At 30.1% G+C, this 21,198-nt stretch overlaps 1 protein-coding gene and 1 long non-coding RNA gene across 2 annotated transcripts in view; both read right to left on the bottom strand.

Annotated features, from left to right (window-relative positions):
- Positions 1–2,678: 2,678 nt before the first annotated feature.
- On the bottom strand, positions 2,679–3,410 carry LOC139427101 (uncharacterized). The gene has a single exon (XM_071187769.1). It carries the CDS (start codon positions 3,408–3,410, stop codon positions 2,679–2,681), a length of 732 nt encoding a protein of 243 aa, XP_071043870.1.
- A 6,259-nt stretch (positions 3,411–9,669) lies between these two features.
- LOC122270571 (uncharacterized) overlaps positions 9,670–21,198 on the bottom strand; it is a 42,261-nt gene continuing 30,732 nt past the window's right edge. The window contains exons 2-3 of the long non-coding RNA XR_006225890.2: positions 20,707–20,939; positions 9,670–9,833 (exon numbers count right to left, since the gene is read on the bottom strand). This is a non-coding gene — a long non-coding RNA (uncharacterized lncRNA). The remainder of the gene's footprint in view (positions 9,834–20,706; positions 20,940–21,198) is intronic.

Raw genomic sequence — 21,198 nt, 5'->3', positions numbered from 1 at the left:
TTAAGTTTTGATAAAATGTTTTAAAAATTATTCAATTTGCATAAATAAATAATTTTAAATCAGTCCTTTAAAAATTAAAGTTGATTCAAAATTGAATTTAAGATTAAACTTTATATATACCGATTTCTTTCATAATATAAACTTATCCTGTTATTTTCTTCACGCGTAACACTACTATCAATTGTTTGCTTTAATTAAAACCTATTTATGCTCACATTAAAATACATATTGAGACCCCACTTCCAACCATAGTTTTAGGAAAAGCATTTTTTTTTTTTTCTGTTTCCTTCATTCCTCTGATTCCTCACAGAAAAAAAAACGCATTCATCCACGAAAACGAAAAAAAAAAAAGAAAAAAAGGAGGAATTTTGTATAATTTTATTCTCGCTAATCTATTTCACTCTATAGCTCCTGCTTCGTGTACTGTTTAATTAAGTTTTTTTCTCATTTTCTTTCTTTTATTTATTCTGAATTTTACATAAAAAATATGTTATAGTATGATCTTTTAATTTCAGGTAATTTTTTATATTTGTCTTAGTTAAGGAAATAATCAATAGATGGCGATACCAGTCTATTCAAGTTAAAAGCATTACCATGATCATTTGATGTTTGAAATGGAATTTTTATTTTATAAAATTAGTAATTGTAACTTTTTCTAGCCAGAAAATAATTTTGTCTGTTGTTAAATATTTATCCTAAATTGTTGTAATGCTTTCTAAGTAATATTTGATAAGATGTTTGTAATTATCGTAATTGCAAGAAATAATTTAAAATTAAGAGTGCCTGTCTTGGCCCTGGAATCCGTAAAACTTTCTATGAAGTAATTACGTAACAGTTAAGTCATGAAGAAAAAACTACACTACTGGCCATTAAAATTGCTACACCAGTTGGAATGGAAGAACAAGTGATTAAATTTTCAGGATATTTGAATGTATAGATCCTGAGAAATCAGTAGTACTCGCCAGTAGTAGAACCAGTACCACTCTCCCCACAATTTTCCCTCCAGTAAACCCTATCCCCAGTCTTTTACTATGGAGGTGAATTGATGTGCTCTGAACAATAAAATTCAATAAAAATGGTCGAAGAAAAATTCATAAAAGGAGAGCCTTTTACATTTCACAAATAAGACTTTTATTCTTTTACATTCACTTTTAAACATTTATTTGCAATTTGTATGTCAGCACATCAGGTTATGGAATGAATTAAATTGGTTTTTAACTAGCAAAATAGCTATTATTTTTTTATATTAATATTTAAATTAATAGATTGTAATGTAGTTAACATTTGTAGGTATTTTCATTACAATTAAATTTCATATTGATGTAAATATTTTGATATTTTTACTGCTTTTTTGATGAAACGCGTGCATTGGATTTGGCGCATTTTTTTCAGGCTAATATTTTACAAACAAATCGCTTTTTATTTTCGCTCTATAGCTTGTACTGATGCGTTGAATTAATTTCTTTCTGATAATTTCAATCGAATTTAATTTTATATTTTAGTTGTACAAACTTAAAAATGCATGTAAAAGTACATTTCATGTAATAAAAAAGAAATTTGGATCAAGAATAAAATGATCTTTTAATAAATTCCATTATTAAATAAAATTCATAAGCCGAAGAATGCTTTTTTTATTATTTGGAAAATTATTTTATTACATAGGAAAAATTGTTTGGATATTCATATTTATTTAGGAAATTTTATATTTATTAATGTACATTTATTACTTAGGAAAATATTAACTAGGTTATTATAGGTTCTATTATTTATAATAGGTTCAATTAATAATTAATTATTATAGGTTGTCAAAGGTGTGGCTATCAAGGGCGCCGGCAGAATAATATAAAAGGGGATGCAACCCTCTAACAAAATAACCCCCCCCCCAAAAGAAAAATTGAAAATATTCTGTTATTACATTTTGTTTTGTTATTACATATACTTTCATCTGTTAAATTTTTTCAAGATGCATTTCTTCATTTTTAACAAGATATTTAAAAAAAAAAAGTACTAATTTACGTGGTACGAAATATGGAGGAATAGAGAAAATTCTTATGAATCCCTCGAATACATCGATTTAGTTATTGAGGCCACACCGTTTTATCCAGCTGTAGCGGAGACAATCAAAATTGGCCTAACTCTTACAGCTACTACGTGCTTTTAGTACAATGCGACGTTTTAAAACATGGAATCGGTTTACACAAGAGATTAAGTTAACAATTCTTGTTTGATTTTTAAAAAAATTAATTCTTATGTATCAATAATTACTTAATTATTTGTTTTTGAATAAAAATATTTTTAATAAAAAAATTTTATGCTCTTTAATTGTTTAAAAAAAAGCCAGGGGGGTGCAAGTGCACCCCCTTGCACCCCACTGCCGGCGCCCTTGTCAGCACCTAAAATCGGCCGTGACACATTAGCCAGAATGAAGGTCCACCGAAAAGTTCGCGGAAATCCTAAGTCTAATGTAAGCACCTTTTTCCCATAAGTGGAAATTTTCGAGCCGTTAGCTGCAAGTAATTGGATATTTTTATCGAGATGTTTCGCTGGACGCTGAACGGGATAAACCGAAACTGTTGATCCGCTATCTACCAGAAATTTCGCACCGAAATTTTGGTCTCTAATAAATAAGCGACTATGATCATAACTCGCAGAAGCCGTCACCGAAACTTGCGAGCAAGCTAGTTTTCCTGAAAATTGCATGGTTGCTTGCATTTCAGCGCTTTATTTCCGAATTTAAAATGGTACCAGCACGTAGAATACTGTTTTCTCGCTGGAGACTTGCTTCGCAATCTACTTCTGGGAGACTTTGACCTAAATGATGAAAGTCTCTTTATGGTTTTATTCAGTTCGGCAGCAGTTGCTTCTAGTCTACTAATTCTATCTGAGTCATCTTGCATTGCGGAAATTGTAGGGGTTATAATAGCAATTTCAGAGATTTTGTCGGCTATTGTAGCCAAACTTTCTAACTTATCCGAACTGACTGATAAAATTTGTTGAATGTTTAATGGTAAACGTTGAAGCCAGAGCATTTTAAGTACCTCATCTGAAACTTTAGTAGCGGACAAGTGAGTCATTTTGTGTAAAAGTTGAGACTGTCTCAGATCACCCAACGACATATCAGATAATAAAATCCTAATACGAGCACTTTCAGAATCGGAAAACTGATCGATTAGACGCTTTTTGAGCGCTACGTAGGAATCTTCAGCCGGAGGGTTTTTAATTATGTCAGAGACAAAAGACGAAAGTTCACTGTCCAATGCAGAAACAACATGGTGAAATTTTGTTCCGTCCGCAGTGATGGTTGCAATTTCGAATTGGGACTCAATGTTACTAAACCACAACTCTATATTATCCCTCCAAACAGGAGGTGTTTCAACAGCCACACGCATGACTTCAGTATCAGTAGGCATTGTAGAAAAGAATGCAAAAAAAGGCACAGAATATTCCTAGTACGGCAGAGGGCAATCAAAAAGACCTTTTATGAGCAAAAATAAGGATCTTACGTGCGGAAATTTCTTGATTCTTGCAAGACTCCATTGAATTTCGTTCTAGTCCTGGGGTCACCATCTTTAGTGTTTGGAAGTATGTAGAAGATACCAGGCATTTTTATAACTATAACTTGGTTTATTTCCCTCATAAACAACTAAAATTCTAAAAAGAGTTTTACAAAATAAAGTCTATCGTCAGAGTAAGTGGAAAGATATCAGTAATTCGGAACTAGGTTGCTTAGGTCCAGCGCACATCTCCGGGTGAGAGCTGAAGTCGAAGTGACATACTGATCGACGGTGAGCTGGTTTTTATCCTTCTTGAGTGTAGGCGCGCGCAGTCTGGGAAAGCTGATTTGCATCTTGAGAGATCGGTTTCTTCCAGCCGCGTTGTATTTTAATGAAGATGACGTTCTGTGTGACGTTCGATGTGATGAGTCTTTGATTGACGCCGCTCTTGTTTATGTCATTGTAGTCTATTCCCACACTAGTACTTAATTTTTTAGCTTTCTCTTTGTATTCCATTAGCTTCTGATCTGATTGGTGCCTTATGGTGTTCACGAAGTCCTTTAATGACACAATTAACTTGTTGCCTTCACAAATATCTAAACCAGGGCTCTGTATTTTTTTTATTAACTAAATTATAACTCTCCGAAATTTCTTCCCAAAAATAATCGAAATTGCAGTATCGAGTTTCGCCATTTTATTGGAAAAATTTCGTTCCGCATTTCCGGAAATCAACTTTCTCATCCTCATTTTCGCTGAAAATTTTCATAATGTGATCATAATTATTTTTCAAAGCTTTGACAGCATCATAGTGACAAGACTATCTGGCCTGGCTTAAACTTTTTAACGTAAATTTGAGTTTTGTTTCACGATTTAACAGTCCCCACCTATGGGTCGAAGTAGAAAAGAAAACGTATATTTTTTTGCACTACTCCAAAAAAGTTCACAATTTCGGTTGCAGCCTTAAGAGATTCTTCACCAACTAGGTTAAGGGAATGCGCAGCACATGGAGCGGATTTATTTTTTTGTTTTAGTAGTGCTTGTACACCAGGGATGTCAAACTCAAAAGCTAACTTGGGCCAAATAAACAATGCTTAACTTTAGGTGGGCCGCAAAAAAAATAAATAAATAAAAATAAAAATCAGTGTTCATAGAAACAAATATTTTTATTTTGAATAGTATATTGTAATAAACATATATAAAGCAAAATTATTGTTTGATATTTGACATCTCTTCTCTGCTACTATCTTTCCTATTTCGGGAGAAATTTTGTCAAATTTGAGTCGCATTGAATCTCAATCACTTCCATTTGCATATTACTGGGTACTGAGTCTATATTTATTGAGAAAATCGAAGAAAACAAACAAAATTTGTCTTCCAAGGAATTAAAATCTTTAAACCTTGTTTCAAATTCTGTTCTAAGATTTGAAATTTTTCTGCGTATTTTTGTTACGATGCAGTATCCCTGGAATGGCAGGTGCCGCAAGCCAAGTAGAATTTTACATTTTTGCGAGCACAATTAAATTAACTGTGCTACCGTAAAGTGCTCGACTTCGCGCGCAGGTCGTCGGGCTACCGAAGCGGGGGTGCCATCCCCTCCGCAGAGGATCAAAATTGCGATGGCATGTCTTCGCATCGTCCTCCGGGATGTTTCCCAGACTGTCGCCAATAGCCCATTGGTGCAGCTCTAGTGCGACGTAACAAGAACAACAACAACAGCATGTAGTATGTTTAAAATTGCATAAGTTTATATAAAAAATTATAATTTTATACATAAACTTAACTTTTTTAGTTGAAAATGTATGTAGCATGATATTGTAACTTAATAATGTTTTGCCCTATTTTTGCTTTCCTTGCAGATTTCTTTTATTTAGATTTATAAATTAAATCGTAGATACGAGTTTATAAGATAAAGGTGTATCAATTGCTATTTTAATTATGTCTAGGGTTTAAGTCCAACTGTACAAGTATCATAGTTTTCGGTGCAGATCTAAAGAGATTTTATTATGCTAAGAGAGCTTGAACTTCGTCTTGACGACCAGTGCTGATTTTTGTAGCATGATCTGCGGCAGAATAATTTCTAAGGCAACTGCCGGGCAGCGGCCCACAAGAAACTAAAAAAAAATATCACAGGAGTGGGTCGACTTGAGGGGTAAAATTCATAGCCACCTCAGATAAACCTCCACATGAGTTTCTTTCCCTGTAAATTTGAATTTGTTTTATTCGCGATCGCAACACTCGAATACGCCATCTGGGGAGAGACCGGTTTCATGCCTTTAGCCTTTCTCCCTTCCCTCTCCTCCTCTTTTCAGTTATATAGGAATGTACTACGATATTTTCCCTTTTCTTAATATTTTTCCTTTTTATTTAATNTGAGACCAGTAAAAGTTTCAAACAAAAACTTATTAAACAAAATGAAAAACAGAATATTCTAAATATTTTTTGTTGTTGTTGTTGTTGTTGTTAATTTACGTCGCACTAGAGCTGCACAATGGGCTATTGGCGACGGTCTGGGAAACATCCCCCATTATAAAGGACAAAGAGGTTCGTCATAACTGCATTTTCACACAAGAAATGCATAAATTTTTTAAGTCATATTTTTGCCCCAAATTATAAGGATTAGCCACAAAAAATATGATCCAAATAATGCAACTAGAAAAAGACCCGAGTTTTTTGTTTTAATTTTACTTTTTGCATTTTATTAAGGCATTGTTTCCGATATATTTTTTTTTCTTCTTCATTAAACTGAATTAAACCAATCTTGAGACCCTCTGACGAGCAATTTAGAAAAATAAGGGTTTTATTCAGAAAAACTACAAATAACACAACTGACAATACTATATGACAAGTGAGATATTATTTCCTATGCATTTTTTCGAGCTGAATCTAGTGATACTATATACACAAGAAACACAAGTCAATAAAACGAATAGTTCAAAACTTAAAGGGGTTTTTGTCTATGAAAAGTACTCCTTTTGACATATACTCAGTGGCTGATCCAGTGGGGGGAGGGGGGGGAATTGAGATCATGATCCCCCCCAAAGAAAATTGAAAAACATTTTTTTTTTAATAGTTTACAAAAGAGATAAAATATTTTAAAAATTATTTAAGGGGGCATATACACCTAGGTAGGTCGGAAAAATCGATTTTTTTTCTTCATCTAATTATGTTCATCACTGTTTTAAGATCACAATCCAAAAGATTAAAACGAAATTCGTCAAAGTTTCGTTGTAAATATTAATAATGTTGAAGCGCGCTTCAACNTTAATGTTCTTAGTAACTTGGGTACTTTTATTACGGAGTGAGACTTATAAAAATAAAGGCACTAAAAACTTCTGCATTCTGCTCAATTCTAAATTAAAAGTTCAATTTCTAAGGTATTCAGTTACATTTCAATTTATAAGCTAAATTAAATTGTAAAGTTTTCTAAAGTATACTTATTTTAAATATATTAAGATAGATATTGAGATATAAATATTGTCCATTGCTTTAGAATAGCAAAAANAAAAAAAAAAAAAAAAATAAAAAAAAAAAAAAAAAAAAAAAAAAAAAAAAGAGTCATATTAGAATTGCTGCAGAGTTATTCATATCTACATCATTCAATTATAATTTTTTCTTTTAAAAGAAATATTTCAATTAATTATTGAGGAAAAAGTTGCTTACATTTACAGTTCTGTTTAATTAAATTCTCATAAAATTATTCTCAAAATTGTAAAATGTTATTTATAATAGAGAGTATTTACAATTTAGAAATGTCTTCCTTAGTGCTGTCATCTGTCGCCGTATGTATTTAAAAGAACGAACTAATAAAGGCTCTAATGTTATGTGATTAAAAAAATATTTTATTTAAATTTAGTGATTATGCTTTCCTGTTTCGCAATATTGAATATAAAAAAGCAATCATTGAGAGTGTCACGTCAATTCGTCGCGCACAATTTGTCGTGGGACAATTCATTGCAAACAGAATTCGTCGCGGGCACAACTCGTCTCGAGTACAACTTGCCGCGGGCACATTTTCTTACTGTTTCGATACATCTATAAATACATCCATTTACGTAGTCAAAACTCTTCATTGCCTTACAAAAGCTAACTAATTATTTAATTTGTAGCCGTTTAAAAATTGCGAACGCTCCAGAGACGGGAGGGTTTTGTGATTCGTTTATTGTTATTTACTTACAAAGGGGACCTGGGTGAGGCACTGAATTAAAAAATGATTGTTGTGGCTAGTCCTTAGCGTCGAGCATAATAATTTCGTGATATTGGTTGTAAAATATTTTTTAACTAGCCCTTTCCTTGACTAAGCAAAATGTTTCTATTAGTCGTAACATGTTCGTAGCAAGAAATATAATATTCTACTCACCGCCTTGTTGTTGAAAATATTCTGGATTATCCAAATTTAATTTTTTTCCGCCTAATAATTTTCTCATTTTTCCTTCATCTAATTTTAGTATTGACAGCAGTATTTTTTTATATATAGAAGTTGTAAATTTAACTATCACATACGAAGATTGAAGACACAATAGACACATCCTTGAAATTAGGTCTTTTTAGGATAATGAGACCAGTAAAAGTTTCAAACAAAAACCTTTTTGAGCAAAAACTTTTTAAACAAAATGAAAAACAGAATATTCTTAATATTTTTTTTTATCTAAAAGGTAGATTTTAACGCATTACGGTGCTATCTAAATTTCAATTGGGTTAATTAAGCGCTGACAAATTACATGCGAGGAATTGATGCAGAAGAATCATGGAGAGTGAATAGGCGGAGTCTCCTAGTCTTTTTAAAAAAAATATTAAAGATTTCTTCCATGTACTATAAATAATACTCGCCGAGCCTAAAGTTCTAAAAAACTGGTAATAATAAATTTTAAATGTGTTCAAGTTTCCCATAAAACATAGAAGTTAAGTTTGTTAGTATGCATTTGAGGAAAATTCAACAGTTAACTGCAGAGAGAAATATTTGTTGCTTTTATAAACAATAGATGGCACCACTGAAAAATTATTATTTTGCCCCCTTAAATTCTTGCATAAATTTAAGGAATATTTTTTCGAGTGCATGAGTTCCCCCTTCTTTAAAGCATTTCTTCCGACCTTATATTTTTGTACAAAAGTGATACTTTAAAGTAGAAATTCAGTACATTGATTAATTAAAGCGAAAACGAGATGACTTCTCTATTCAAAAAATTTAAGTTTATTGAAAAAAAAAAAAAAAAAAATGAAAAATTAAATTTTTAAAAATTATTTTTATTATAATACAGTTATAATAAAAAATATCTCTAATGAAACTCGTAATGGAAGTTTAACATAATCTAGATATAGAAAATGAAATAAACATTGTATATTCTAAAAATACACGTATTCTAAATACATTTAGAATATTCTTCTCATACGTCCATTCTAAAAATTTTGATGAATCATCATACATTATATATCAAAAAGCATTGACCAAAATTTTATAAATATTTTATGTACCGAATTATTCAAATATATTTGTAGGAATAATTTTTAAGAGAATTATTAAAAATAATAAGATTTTACAGTAAAGCTTGAAGTTTTTCAGCTGGATAAGTACCTCAACCAAATTTCATACCTGCCTACTTTTAATTCTTTCGAGAATGATTTTCCCCAGTGGTAGTGGAATGGAATTTAAATTTTAAATTTAGGCAGAAACATACGCTATATTTTGAAAAAGCTTACGCGGACTGCCATAACAGTATTCCATATTAATATATATGCTTAATTTTTTTAAAACAGTGGTGGTCAAAAAGATTATAAATTAAGTTTATAAATGCAAGGAATATATAGAAAGCATACATTTTACTACCACTTTAAAGATAGAAATAAAATTTTACGCCAAATGTGTAAAAGTTGGCAGGTATGAAACTCACAATTTTGAAGATTAATGGCAATTGAGATTCAGATCTTGTTTTTGTAATTATTACTGTATACATTTTTAAATATTTTATTTAAAAAAAAAGTTTAATTCTAATATTTTAATATTTTTATTAATATTTTAGAATTTTTGTTGAAAAAATCTTCCAAAATGCAAATTTTTTTTTTTTTTTGCTGCCCTTTTAAAGGTTCCATTTTAGGAACGCAATAATATTTTGCAAAATAATTAAAACACATAATTAAAATGTTTATCTCGTTTTCAAAATATAACAAAGTAAATCAAGAATTACCTTCGGTAAGTGAGGGACTTTTATTTCTCTGGCTTATGATGCAATATGTGTTGGAGGCTTCAAGTTTCGTATCAATTTCCCTGGATTCAACTTGAAGAAGACGAATTCTAAAGTAACCACTTCTCTCCAGAAGATGAAAAGTCATAGCTAAGTCATTTATCTAAAAAAGTAAAAAAGTGGAAAAAGATAAGAAATTAAATTAGTTCTACAATTGCTTAGTAAAGAATTTTTTTTATTAACTTAAATTACGTTTGTTTATTATATTAAGATTGCTTGTTAAGGAATTTATTTAAATCGATGAGACAGAAAGCAAGTTATCTCCATTTAAAAAATAAAAATGAAAATTGAGATTTTTGAATTTTAGCTGAAGTAGATGTATAGTTAGGATATAAACATTTCCTGTCCTACTTGGTATAGTATATTTTGTGCATTGAAATCTCAATTTAGTTCGAAAATATGACATTTTCTGGAAATGACTTGTTCTCGAAATAAACTTGGAAAGGAAATATATCGCAAGATGACTGCCGCCGTTGCTTATGAAATTGTTTGCATAACTTAATTATTTAGCTTTAACTTGTTATTTTGTTGATGCTTTTAATCACACAATGAGTGATTCAGAGTAGTCTTTTAGATGGTATATGCAAGAAAATAAAGAAGCATAAAAGTAACTGTGAAGGAGGTGACTACAAATAATATACTTTATTTCAAAAGTTGGTGGTCTGAACATTAGAAGAAAAATGTGTTTTTCAAATGTTTATATGGAAAGTCAAAAAAGGCGAAAAAACTTTCAGGTGTCACATTATACCAATTTTACTTATGAAAGTTCTACACCTGGTAAGTCACAATATCTCCTTTCGTAGGGGGCTTATTCAAATTAATATTTTCTCTAAAGAAAAAGTACCCTGAAATTGTGACCATAGCTAGTTAAAGAGGCATATTCTGGAAAAGTTGTCATAAACCACAGGAGGAAAATTGCAGATAGTAAAAAAGTTTTTACAATTTAAACCGAGTTTTTGTATTTCTATGAAAATTTCAAAGATTGTCATAATCCAAAGACTTATGAATCCATACAAATATCCACGAGTATGTATTAGACTAAGACTTAAAACAATTGTTTTTTTCATTTTAAATTGGCAAATTATTAATATTTTCGCTTGCTAAAAATAGCGTACAATATTCGTTTGAAGGTTTTGTCCGAAAACCAGTCATCTCCAAGTTTTAATTACTTTTTAAATTAAAAAATTAAGAAATGTTGTCGCGCGATTGCAATAAAATATATAGTAACCAGCCATATTTTAATATCAAAAAATGAGAAAACGCTATATTTATCAAGCATTGAGCAATTTAACTATATAACTTATTATATATTAAGCATTTACACCGAAGAGCCATTACATTATGACCACCCTCCATCTATAACAATGGGCTCGCTCAGGTTTTCAAGGTTTCTCGCCCAGGAACAATGCTTTCATGGGGCACATTTGGACCCATAATCCTCATAGAACAATCCCTGACGTCTGTAAGCTACTTGAACATAGTTGCAGACCAGGTTCACCCATTCATGGCAACAGTTTTTCCTGCGGGGGATGGTGTTTACCAACAGGATAATGCACCATGTCATAAGGGTCGAATCGTCATGGATTGGTTCGAGGAACATTCCAGTGACTTTCAAGTCATGTCTTGGCCCCCAAATTCACCTGACCTTAATCCAATAGAGCATTTGTGGTCCTACTTGGAAAACCAAATTCGTGCTGCCACGCTACCCCCTCACAATGTGAGGGAATTGCAGGACCAATTAGTGAGCGCTTGGTACCAGATACCTCAGACTTCCTATCAGCACCTTGTGGAATCAATGCTACGGCGGGTGCTAGCAGTTTTGAGGGCTAAAGGTGGTCCTAAATGTTATTAGCAGGGTGGTCATAATGTAATGGCTCTTCGGTGTATCTTTTAATTATTCAGTTTTTTTTTTATCTCACCTGTAAAATTATTTTTGTTTGAGATGCCGGTTTTCAAACTCATTAATTCATTTATGAAGGGAATGGACGTTTATTAAGGGAAAACTGGAGGGTAAAGATCCTGATCTGATCTTTCGTCAATGTTATTCGTGGCGTCGTTTATCTATTTCAGACCGTTGTCATCCCCTCTATCTGAGCGTTCCAAACATTGACTTAGACTGAATCCTTAACATGGCATATCCCGTAAAACAAAGTGACGTAGGTTTCTCATCGAATTTTAATAACACAATAGTTCAACTATATGGAAAGGCTTGTTTGGATAATAAATAATCAATTTGATCCAGTGACATTATTACTTTTTAGTTTAAAGACAGTCAAATTTAAAAAATAAATAAATTAAAGATTGGTTATTAGTTTCAGTTTCGAAGGTTTGCTTCAACTTTTTCATACTAAACTGGGTCATAACTAATGCCAGTTTTGGTAATGGTTTTCTATCCATTAAAAAATAAAAATAAATAAAAAATTAAAAAAAACCTAAAGTGGCTATAAAAAAAGACCAAATTTAGGTTGAGAGATTGTCAAGTATGAAGTTACCTAATTTAGTTTAATATTAGATTGAGTCATGACCCATATCTGTTTATCCTTATTTCAAAACCCCTTCTTGACACCGCTGGGAATCCATTTTAGGCAGTGTCTAATATCCAATTTGGATATCGTAACATCCTATCTGAATACTACTTGAAAAATTAATACAATTAGGGTGCCTTTTAAAGCCTGTTTTAGGCCGAACTTCAATTTGTATACATTTAAATATCTTTTTTTGGCACACTTAGTATTTATGAATTTATTTTAAATGTTACTTACAGCTTCATTTACATATTGCTTTCATTAACAATAAAATTTTAAAATTAAAAGATATGAACGTTTAAAACTTATTAGTGTTAAAAAATATGACAAATAGCTCAAAACTTTCTATCCAATGATAAATAATTAAATAACTTTCTCAGTAATGCTTGGACTTTCATCATATTTAAAACTGGACAGGATCTTGATTTGAAACACAATTACAATAAAAATATTTCCCTGCCTTACAAAAATGCTTAAAATTTTTCTACCACATTACAGGGTAAAACTAATTGTGAACATTTTATTTTACTAATTAATTTAAATTTTTATTCAAAATAAAATTTCAAAAACAATTAACACAAATTACAATCAAAACCATCAACCTATTTGTAGAGAATTTAGTTATTTTTATTAGAATCTATTAGTTATTTTTATTAGAATCTGAGACTGAGGGAGGGGAGCCAGCAGGCCTTGACCTTCTAGTAGGTGTTGGGGAAGGGCACACCCAGCATTTATAAAAGTAATTCATTCAGGCATCAGAGATAAAAAGAAAAATGGTCCAATTTTTTTTCTTGTGGCACATTTAGGGATGAAGACTTTATTATAACAAATATGACAAACATACAAGGACAAAACATACAATGTCTCATTTAATTTTAATTGAAATTATATTTTTAGTTGCTTAATCAACCTAACTGCATCACATTTTTGCTAAGTCTTAACAAAAAACTTTTTTTTTTCAGCGACACTCTGTTTAATAACAAGCGGAAGGACAACTTTCTCCTGGAAATTCTATTTTAAAAATACAGTAAGTCAACATGATCAAAAATACAGTTTTCATTGCTTTATTAGTTGTAAACAGGGGGACGCTATCGACATAACAATGGAAACATGCACTCTTCTTTACTGCCAATCACTATCAATCTTATTGATTCAGTCGTTTGTGGTATTGCCTCCTCTATGGTAGTATTTTCCTATAAAAAGGATAGTTTCCTATAATTTTCAACTTTTATATAAATTTTCGAATTTCTTATGTTGAAATAACATTGTATTAAAATATCGGTACCAGTAATATCATGTGGGGTAGCAAAAAAAAAAAAAAAAAAAAACGATGGGCAATAACTTCGATTTACGGAGAAATTTGCCCTATATATATATCAAAAAATTATTACTTAAATGCGCAATTTGAAACTCGCGTGTCGTAATGACATCGTAGTTAGAAAACTGGATAGTCAAAATTACGTTGAAACGTATTGCAATAATTGCAAGAAAAGAAATAGTTAAAAAATTAATTTTACTTTAAGATGGAATCAGCCAGAAAAAAGAGCGTCACTAAGTAACTATTTGAATTCGTGATTTGAAATTCGCATCCCATAATCAAAATAACGAGAGAAAAAATAATAATAAAAAGTAATAAAATATCAAATCGAATTTCGAATCAAAATATCGAATTTTTAAAACCACGTGGGAATGTATAGCGATAACTGCTTAGTAACCCAAAATTTTATTGTTAACTATTAAAACTTTCGAAGTTCAGATTAATATTACTGGAACATATGTCAAATAACTTAAATAGTAATTTTTTAATTTTAGTTTAATTTAAAATGTCATTATTAAGGCGTCGGTCTGGCATCAATTTGGTTTACAAATATATTATTGAGTTCTTGGCAAACAAGATTCCTTTCGAAGATTTCCTAACAAGATCCCTTGGCCAAGATCGAATTATTTAATATTGGCTTCAATTTTCAAGATTGCGTCAAGCCCGTACACACGTAAACTCTTTTTACATGTATAGTGTACCTAAAAGATTTCAGAAGCGCTGATTCACACTTTGGAGGTATTCATGAGAAATAAAAAAATTTGTATTTAAGAAATCAGAAAACCCGAAAGCTATCAAAATTCAGCAAAGCATTACTGAGGAAGTTGAACTGAAATCATCAAACCCGATTGATTACAGAAGTAAATTAATTTAACTCACGCATGTAAGAAAATTTTCAAATTTAATTTTGACTTTCAATAAATAATTGTTATAATCTAGGGGAACACAACCTGAAACCTGCGGGTCACAAGAGGTCCGTTCGAATGGTATGCTGTATATTATTTCAATATTATTATTACTACGATATTAATACGACACGTGAGTATCAAAATGCTTATTTAAATATTCACTATTTGTGCCGATTTTAAAAGTGAATCCAAGTTACAAATTTTTTCGGGAGTTATCGCTATGCATTCTCACGTGGTCTGAAAAATTTCGCGATTCTTATTATGGTATGCGAATTTTAAATCGCGAATTTCAATAGGTACTTATTGACGCTCTTTATTCATGCTGATTGCATGATAAAGTAGAGTGATTTTTTAAACTTTTTTTTTAAAAATTATTGCTATATTTTCAACCTTATTTTGACGATCCCGTTATTTAACTACGATGTTATTACGACACGCGAGTTAATAGTATAAATAATCATTTTTCGATACGATTTATAGAGCCAATTTCATCGTAAATCCAAGTTATTTTTCCATCGTTTTTTCGTTTCCATGCGGTATTTAGAGTTCCGATATTTTAATACAATATTATTCTGACATTAGAAATTCCAAAAGTGATGAAAGTAGTAGAAAAATATTTTTATTTTTATTGGAAAATACTACCATAGAGGAGACAATACCACAAACGACTGAGGCACCAAGATTGATAGCGAATGGCAGTAAAAAGGAGATCATGTATCCATTGCTATATAGATAGCGACCCCATGTTTACAACGAATAAAGCAATGAAAACTGTATTTTTGATCATGTCGACTTACTGTGTTTTTAAAATAGAATTTCAGAAGAAAGTTGTTCTTACAGCTTGTTATTGAACAGCGTGTCGCTGAAAAAAAAGTTTTTTTGTTAAGACTTAGCAAAAATGTGATGCAGTTAGGTTGATTAAGCAATCAAAAATACAACTGTTTCAATTTTTAGGGAAGATTTCACCCTAAATCAAAGTTTTTGTTCCATTTTTTTCTTTCCACGTGGCATTAAACGTCACGATATTTTAATACAATGTTATTCCAACATAAGAAAATACTACCATAGAGGGACTGAGCCATCAAGATTGATAACGATTGGTACTGATGAAGAGTACATGTTTCTACTGCTATGTCGATAGTGTCCCCATGTTTACAACGAATAAAGCAGTGAAAGTTGTTTCTCTGATCATTGGCGACTTACTGGATATTTAACATAGAATTTCCATCAAAAAGAAGTCTTTTTTTTCTTGTTATTAAACAGTTTGTTGCTGAAGTTTTTTGTTCAGACTTTGCAAAAATGTGGTGCATTTGGATTGCTTAAACAACTAAAATTTTCATTTTAATAAAAATTAAATGAGACATATGAGCAATTCTACAAATAAACGCCAATTAGGCGACCAAAAATTTTTTTTTTTCATTTGGCCGCCTAATTGGAGTTTATTTGTAGAATTGCTCATATGCCTTGCATGCCATGTGTGTTTAAAAAAAATCCTTATCTTTAAATGTGCCTAAAAAGTTTACCCATTTTTCTCTTTCATACCTGCATGAATTACTTTATAAATGCTGGATGTGCGCCCTTTCCTCAGTCTCAGATTCTAATAAAAATAACTACTAATTCTTTACTAATGGTATTTAATTAATGTAATTTGTGATCATTATTTTATTTTGAATAAAGATCTAAATTATTAGGGAAAATAAAAAGTTCACAATTTTGCCCTTTAAGTGGGAGATAAATTCCCAAGCAATTTTGTAAGACATGGGAATATTTTTATAGTCATTTCAAATCAAGATCCTGACTAGTTGAAATATGATAGAGAAAATTTCACACATTACTGATTTAAGATTATTTGATTATTTATTATTGGATAGAAATTGAGCTAATTGTCCTATTTCTTAAACAAGAGTAGTTTTAGGAAGTTGATATCTCTTAATTAAAAACTTTTATTGTAATGCTTTAATAAAAGAAATATGCAAATGAAGCTGTAAGTTTAACATCTAAAATAAGTACATAAATACTAAATGTGATAAAAGATATTTAAATGTATATCCGATTCGGATGTGGAGTTCCTCCTAAAACAGACACCCAAATTGAGTATTAATTTTTCCTGAAAAAGATGTTTAGGATTGTGTAAAATACGTGTCACATAGCTAAAACAGATATTGAATATTTTCCAAAATAAGCACTAAGTAGAATTCAGATTGAATGTTGCGATATCCAAATTGGACATTAAACACTATCTAAAACCTACCGACATTCTATTGGTTAAAATTCGTATATGAGGGATAGAGATGAGATAGGCTCAGACTATAACTGAGAAAAGGAGATCTGTAAGGCATAACAGAAATCTGTTACTTCTGCTCGGTGCTTTTGTGAGGCTAACACTATTTGTCAAATGAGAAATGACTTTTGTTTAGCTGAAGATTTTGAATTTTTTTTTTAAAATTTTTGTTTTAGTCATCTTGGAGTTTCTGTAGGTTAAGTTTTTTCTCCTTACTTTTCGTTTTACAGGTTAGTGATAAAAAGGTTTTAACGACAAATTTCCGTATGTAGACATCAAGAGTCGAGTGACGAGACTGCAAAATTTGACCTTTTCGACGTATATTTCGAACTCAAAGTAATCTCGCCCTCTGGTGGGCTCGGATTAAAATTCTTAGGGCTAGATTGGGTATTTACCTCCATGAGTAAGATTGAACTCATCTCTAATGATATAAAAAATTTTTTTTAGTATTCTGACAAAAAAAAAATTAGCTGATTTTTTAATTGTAAATTTAATGACACAAATATTAATTGAAAAATTGTAACCTTAGTAGATTCTCACATTTAGAAAATATGAAAGGGCTAAAGCTCCCTCAGCACCCATCCCTGTATAAAGCTTACTTATTGTTGCTAAATTTCACAAAACTAAAATAGAGCAAAACATAATTACGTACTTAGAAAGTAAAATTATTAGTAATAGACTGTTTTCGAAATATTAGATGCATAGAAAATTTTCAATAACATCTATTCGTTCTTAATAATTAAAATCTTTTTATAACTATAAACTCGAAACTGTTCCGCACTTACCAACATTCTCACGCATAAAAATACTGTAGTTCGTTATTTTTACTGATAATCAATATTTTTTATTTTAAACTAAGTATATGCTATTGTACTAGATCACCAAATCGCGTGTGTTTTTGTATTTTCTATAATGAGTCATTAGAATTACATATTTTTATCAAATATTTCTCATATTTATATTAAATTGCAACCAATAATATTTTTCAAATTCTTTTTTTAAATGTCTAAAAAAATGTATGTTATAATCTTTGTATAAAAATTGCCCAGCATTAAAAAGAGATGACAATCTCGCAGTCTAACGTTTTTAAGAAACATTAAAAAAAAAAAAATGTTTGAAAAATTTTAAAACGTGGAAGCTATGCATTTTTTTTAATAAACTTATTACTATAATTTTGTTTAATTTCTGTAATTTTTTTTATTTTGCTTGTGGTTACATTCTTAATTACTTTTTGCGTTACAAACTCGCATGAGCAATTTCAACAGCATTTCAGTCTCTCTAAAATAATTCTGGTTCATCAGCAAAATATTAATGAAACAATAAATTCGGTGAAAAGCGAATTAGAAGTTTAATTTCGTAAGGTTAACGGAGAATGCCATAAAAATCGCTAACATATTCCTAAACTGAACACATCATAAATCGAAACTCATAACCAATCTCTCCTTTCTTACAATTTAATTCACCTTAAACTAAAAATCAATGATGCTTTTATATCAAACCGATTCTTTTTTTTTTTTATTTATCCAAATGGGATCCTTAATACATTTAAATAACTATTTTGTAATTGAAATTCAACGAAAAAAAAAAAAACACGTGCCACGTCAAGTTCAACTGGAAATGTCATATTAAAGTTCGGTTCCATATTACTTTTGGAATCCATTGGGGAAGGTGTCATTGATGATGTCATGAAGTGACGTAAGATTAACCCAAAATATAATATCCCTGACGCTACTTCCCCTATAATTCACATTGCCAAAATGATAAATTCCAACAATCACTTCAATTATGGTTAATATTTTGTTGCCAACCTTTCATTCAAAACTCAAATTTGCTGAGATTTTTTTCCTATTTAATGAGCAAAAAATATCGCAAACATACTTACAAACTTATCGCAAACATACTAACTTACAAATTCAAAAGTTCTTTTATTGCTGAGATTTATTGAAACAAATAAGTATTATGCCAGTATTAGCATAGAAGAAACGTCAAAATACTTCAAATTATCTTTTATAAGATATCATTTTATAAGAACTTTTGAATTATGTATATGTAGTAGTAGGAAAATAATTTAAAATTAAAATTACTAAACAGAGAATTATTCGTAAAAATTAATTTTGCTAGCACTAAAAATATACTGTCCACATAGCGGAGCAAGTTACATTCTTGTAATAGCATGTCATCACAAAAAGTTGACGTTAATTATTGGTTTTTATATTGGTTTATTACAACAACTAACGATTTAATTGCAGCAATAGAAATAATAATTAATGATACATGATTTTAGTAAACACAGGGTTGACAACACTTTTTGGAAAAATTTCTTCCTATGGTAGCTTTGATGTAATGTATTATTCTTTGTTTTGAATATTTGATTTAAAGTTATTTTCCACACCACTACATGCAAATAATTTAAAAGTTTATATGAAACGCCATTTTGTCTTTCGTGGTGAGACTTTTAAAATGTTGCCACCAAAAATCCTGAAAGTTTTAGTTTCAATTATCTACCACTCTATAAAATTTTTTGGCAGTCAAATAAATATTTAAGGTATTTTTCTCGTCAGTTTGATAAAAATCGTTTGATAAAAATCGTTAATAATCGTTCGATAAGAATCGATAAAAATCATCAGCTTGAGAAAAATCGTTTGAAAAATCTCGTCAGTATGAGAAAAATCCATTGAAGTTCTTAAAGAACAGCAAAATATTTTATTGGCAATTAAAAACTGAAGCTTTTACAATTTTTGGCAACACCACGAGAATCATTTGGAAAGCATGCATTAGACCGCCCTAAGAAAGCATCCTTAGAATCATTGTTATCTAAACAGTCTTCATATGCAGCATTTTCTGAAATTATCACAATTTGGTGTTTGCCTGATTTTAAAAAATTCATTCGCGTGTCATGCAACATCAATTTGCGTCAGTTTTCATAAAAAACAAAATATTCAGTCTTAAAAGTCCCTCTCATTTCTATGAAGGGCATTTACGCAGTTATTTTGGAAATTTGTTCCAGAAACTCTAATATAAAAACTAAAATATAAATTTTAAATAGTTCAAATATTAAATCAAATTAAAATTCCTCTTTGTAAGGAAATGAAACACATTAAAGGAAAAATGAATGTAAGCAACTTCTTTAACTTAACCTAGAATATTTATGCGCTGAAAGTAGATATCATTTCATGAACAATTCACAATCATATAATTTGCAAATGGAAAGCTCACATTCTTCTCATTTATTGCACATATTAAATTAAATGGGGGAAAAAATAGTTTATAAGAAGTTTTTTTTTTAAATAAGTCTTAATGTTGTTGATTTTTTAAACGAAGCTTTACTTAATAGTTTTTACAGATATAAAATATTCAGTCTTAAAAGTCCTTCTCATTTTTATGAAGAACATTTACGAAGAGCTACTCATATTGCATTTACGAAGTTATTTTGGAAATTTGTTTCAGAAACACTAATATTAAAACTAAAATATAAATCTTAAATAGTTCAAATATTAAATCAGATTAAAATTCCTCTTTGCAAAGAAATAAAACACATTAAAAGAAAATATGTATGTAAGCAACTTCTTCAACTTGACCTAAAATATTTATTTGCTGAAAGTAAATATCATTTCACGAACGATTCACAATCATATAATTTGTAAATGGAAAGCGCACATTTATTGTACATATTAAATTAAATGGGGGAAACATAGTTCATAGCAAGTTTTTTTAAATAAGTCTTAATATTGTTGATTTCTTAAACGAAACTTTACTTAATTTTTTTTTACAAATATTTTCAGTAAGAAAAAGTAATTGTTCATCTTAAAAATTATGTTTAATGATAACCATATTAATCATAAAGTGTCATTTTATTACTTGATTAAAGAACTCGATATTCAAATAAAACGGGTAATTAATAATGCTGGCTATCATTGCAGGAAACTCATAAAAATGTTGCTTACCTAAAATAGCGGAACTCGATGACGCACTTCAGGATCATAAAATCATTTGTGAAGTGCAACGGCATGCAGCAACTTTAGAGGTCGAATATTCATTCATTCATAAGAAAGACTCGAACAAGAATGACTAGTCTCAATTGAAAAATCTCACTGGTAACAGGTAGGGGTTGAACTTCCGTTGATTCCCCCAAATTATGTACTTATTTTTAAGGCAATATTCTAGCAAGTTAGAAGATCTGTAGAGGATTAAATTTTATTGTGTGTTAATTTATACGCAACTACGAAGATAACTTTCTCAAAAACGTCGACAAACAAAAGAACAATTTGATAATTAATGTTGAACTTATTGTTGAAACTATATAGTATTTATCAAAAAAAAAATTTCTTTCTTACTTTTTTTTTCTTTGGTTAATGCTAAATGAAACATAAATAGTAAAAAAAAAAAAAATAATAAATACAATAAAAATAAATTATAGTGCTTATGGTGAACTTGGT

This window comes from Parasteatoda tepidariorum, chromosome X1 (genome assembly GCF_043381705.1).
Source record: "Parasteatoda tepidariorum isolate YZ-2023 chromosome X1, CAS_Ptep_4.0, whole genome shotgun sequence".
NCBI lineage: Eukaryota > Metazoa > Arthropoda > Arachnida > Araneae > Theridiidae > Parasteatoda > Parasteatoda tepidariorum.
The sequence above is the reverse complement of the archived record's forward strand: the minus strand, read 5'-3'. Positions and strand labels throughout refer to the sequence as shown.

Excerpts from the sequence above, each read along its gene's own strand:
- LOC139427101 (XM_071187769.1), bottom strand. The coding sequence starts at position 3,410 with ATGCCTACTGATACTGAAGTCATGCGTGTGGCTGTTGAAACACCTCCT.